This window comes from Pteropus medius, unplaced genomic scaffold (genome assembly GCF_902729225.1).
Source record: "Pteropus medius unplaced genomic scaffold, Ma_sr-lr_union100, whole genome shotgun sequence".
Taxonomy (NCBI): domain Eukaryota; kingdom Metazoa; phylum Chordata; class Mammalia; order Chiroptera; family Pteropodidae; genus Pteropus; species Pteropus medius.
Window position 1 is genome coordinate 16,648,765 of NW_024349799.1, and position 3,730 is coordinate 16,652,494.

General features: G+C 39.4%; 1 protein-coding gene across 1 annotated transcript; it reads right to left on the bottom strand.

Moving 5' to 3' along the window:
• Positions 1-1,043: 1,043 nt before the first annotated feature.
• On the bottom strand, positions 1,044-1,988 carry LOC120621178 (olfactory receptor-like protein DTMT). Its single transcript, XM_039886534.1, has one exon. It carries the CDS (start codon positions 1,986-1,988, stop codon positions 1,044-1,046), a length of 945 nt encoding a protein of 314 aa, XP_039742468.1.
• Positions 1,989-3,730: the final 1,742 nt, after the last annotated feature.

Below are 3,730 nucleotides of genomic sequence, written 5' to 3' on the forward strand. Positions count from 1 at the left end.
GACAGGATTAAAATTATGAGTTTATACGCCATCACTTAGAGAGGAGAATAAGAAAACAAATGTACCAAAATTGGAAAACTATACCGTGCCATACATGGAGCTAAGATTAAAAAATGAAGGTCTATTCCTCTTATTTTGGAGGTGAGGGGAAATTAAAAGATGAAATCTTAAATTCAGGTAGTCTGAGGTCTTAAATAAGCTCAATACTGACCTACCTGGGACCTTGGCAAGCCATCAAATTACACATTTTAGTTAAAATGGTGATAAAAGAGTAGAATTCATCACATGAGTAGATTAAGATCATGGGTACAAAATTTGTTGATAAATTCCAAAACGCTAAGCAAGAGTAATACTCCCTTAAAAAGTGAGGCTGTTAACTTGACTCTGGCTTCCTTCTCCATACCTGAAGGAGTAACTTTTAGGACCCAGATATGAGTTAGCTCCTAGGTAAAGACAAACTAAACTATTGTAGTAAAAGAGATAGAGAGTACACTTTCAGTACAGGTCAGGTCAAAAGACAATGCAGATATGAAAATAAATTGGAGAAGAAAGGTTAAGAGACAGAATGTTGTTAACACTAGCTCAGGAAAAAGTAAGTTAAGAATTTGTATTTAACAATAAAAAGTCCAACTTAGCAGAGGTAAACTCAAGAGAATGAGATGTTTGATTTTTAGTCAATATTGACCTGGGAGGACACAGTATTATTTAAAGCAGTGTTTGGGTTTAAAAAATAACATATGATAAAGTAGTTGTTTAACAACTGGAGATTAATTAAAAGATTAATTAAAAGTTTTTAAATGATCCTTTTTCAGGATAACCTGGGAATAATAAAGAGGAAGACCTTGCTAGCAGGTCACTGAGATCCCCTTTCTGAGTCCAACTACATACATCCACTTTGTTGCTTTTACTTATTGGACAATTATTAATATGTAACTTTAACAGAAAGATTAATAGTGAAAAAATAAGTATGGGTTAATATAACAATAGTAATAATATCAATACATTTACTGTATAAAATTATACAAAAATCCCAAGCTTTATCATTATACAGCGAAGGGGATTTTCTTTTTGAAAAAGACTCTTCTCAGGGCCCCCTTCATGTCTCTGTTCCTCAGGCTGTAGATGAAGGGGTTCAGCATGGGCGTCACCACAGTGTACATCACAGCCATGACAGTCTCCTTAACAGTAGAATTGTTGGCTGATGGACATAAATAGAGACCAATAACTGTCCCGTAGAACAGTGACACCACGGAGAGGTGGGAGCCACAGGTGGAGAAGGCCTTGCGGATACCTCTAGCAGAAGGGACCTTGAGGATGGAGGACACGATTCGTGCATAGGACATGATGATGAGTAGGAATGGGATGACGAGAATGAGCCCTCCCATGAAAATAATCACCAGTTCATTAACTCGAGTGTCAGAGCAGGACAGCTTCAGCAGAGCAGACATGTCACAGAAAAAGTGAGGAATCACGCTGTTGGCACAAAAATACAATCTGGCCATGAGAAGAGTGTGTAACATGGCATGCAGTGTGGTCAGCACCCATGACAGCACCACCAGAGAGAGACAGAGCTTGGGGTTCATGATGGCGGTGTAGTGCAGGGGGAGGCAGATGGCCACATAGCGGTCATAGGCCATGGCCACAAGGAGGAAGCTCTCCAAGTCTGCAAAAAACAGGAAGAAGTACATTTGTGTCAGGCAGCCTGCATAGGGGATGGATGAGTCTTGGCTCTGCATGTCATGCAACAATTTGGGGATGGTCACAGAAGAGAAGCAAATGTCAGAAAAAGACAAATTGCTGAGAAACAAATACATGGGCGTGTGGAGGTGGGAGTCCAGGTAAATCAGGACAATGATGAGGAGGTTCCCCAGGATGGTGGTAAGATACATGGCCAGGAACAGGGCATAGAACAGGTTTTGCTGCTCTGGCTCAATTGGCAGGCCTAGGAGGAAGAACTCTGAGATGACAGTTTGATTTCTTCCTGTCATGCTCTGTGACCAATACCTTTAGGAGAAAATAACAGTAAAAAATAACAGATTTTTTAATAACATTAAAACGAACATAAAAACGAACATCTTTCTATAATGCATAATCTGTTAGTTGTTCTACAACGACTGAATTCAATCTTGTTATTTCACTCTCATAACAACACTCTGTAACCACAAATATAACACATCACTAAATCCAAGCCATTTTTCAGACGTATTTTCTCATTTTTTGTTAATTAGCATGCAACAATATCAACTCTTTCTTCCCTTCTAAAACACTCTCGTCTCTTATCTACTGTGTGATCGCACTGGATCTCCGCATATTTCCCTGGGCATTCATTCTCAGTGACTATGATTGGTTTCTTCCCTAACAGTATGTTATATATTGGTGTTTCCTTGGGTTTTTCCTTAAACACTGTTCTCTTATAATTCTCCATATATAGACCTAAAAACACACCTATTCCTATTACCATATAAATCTCATGGGTAAAACTCTATCGCCTTCAGTACTGTATCATTGATTGCTTAGTGATTATTGCCCCATGTATCACAAGCATTTTCAGCTCAAAAGATCCCAAATGAAACTCATGATCTCACCCTGTCCCTTGCCCAATCCACTCTTCCAAGTCTCTCACATCTCAGTAAAAGAAACCCAGGCTCAAGTTAAACCTAACAGTTTTCTTTCATTCTCTCCTGGCACTAGCAACATCCAATTTATCGAATCCTATAAACTCTGCCACTTAATTATCTTTCTCTTTCACCTACTCCTATCACAACTCTCACTACCCTTGAAACCAGGCTAATATCATACCTTGTCTATACTATTAGAACAGTCTCTTAATTTATCTCCCTGCTTCCATGCTCATCCTCTTTCAGTCTCTTCATACTGTGGCATTCTAATGTGATAATCATTCTCCCTGAAGTCTTCATGAATTCTCGTTGTTCTTAGATAAAAGCAAAGTTCCTTTCAAGGGAAAATTCACTCCAAAAGGTGCTTCATGATCTGATCCTTGCCTACCTCCACAGCTTTATCTGACTCCATAATTGTACTCACTTCCCACTATCCATCAATGCTGGACTTAAAAGTGACAACCTTGCCTCCAGCTTTTCTCACTTGCTGTTCCTCTTGCTAAGCACCTTCCTCCTTCTGCTTTTTATTTACCTAGCTTGCCCCTAATTATCCTCCAGGTATATTACATATCAGTTATGCAGCTAAACATTCCCTGTCTCCCCAGACCAGGTGAGAACCCACTGTTAAGTTTCCACAGCATCTTGTGCTTGTCCCCACAACACTCAGTGTCATTGAGATTATTTGTTTACAGCTACCTTTCCTACCAGGTTGTAAACTCCATGCAAAAAAGGTCATGTCTACTCATAACTGCAGTAGTGCCACCACCTGACACAGTGCCTCGATACAGCCCATGTTTCATAAATATTTATTGGCTGTGCTTCAGGCTGAGGCATGCATACCTCCAACTTTAAAGACAGCAAACTCCTGTTAAGTTAGAATATCTACTCCTACTAAATCCTCTCAGAACAAGAACTCACTTGTTTTAGACAGAATCCTGGATGTGACCTCGGACTCACAGAAAATATTATACCACCTCAACCACATTGCTCTTTATCCTAGACAACCCAGTAAATACATCCACACTGTCACTCTTTCCTTATGTTGATATTCATAGAATATAGTGATATGGCTGTGAAAATTAAGCCTAATGGAGATGTTTAATAATTTGGGG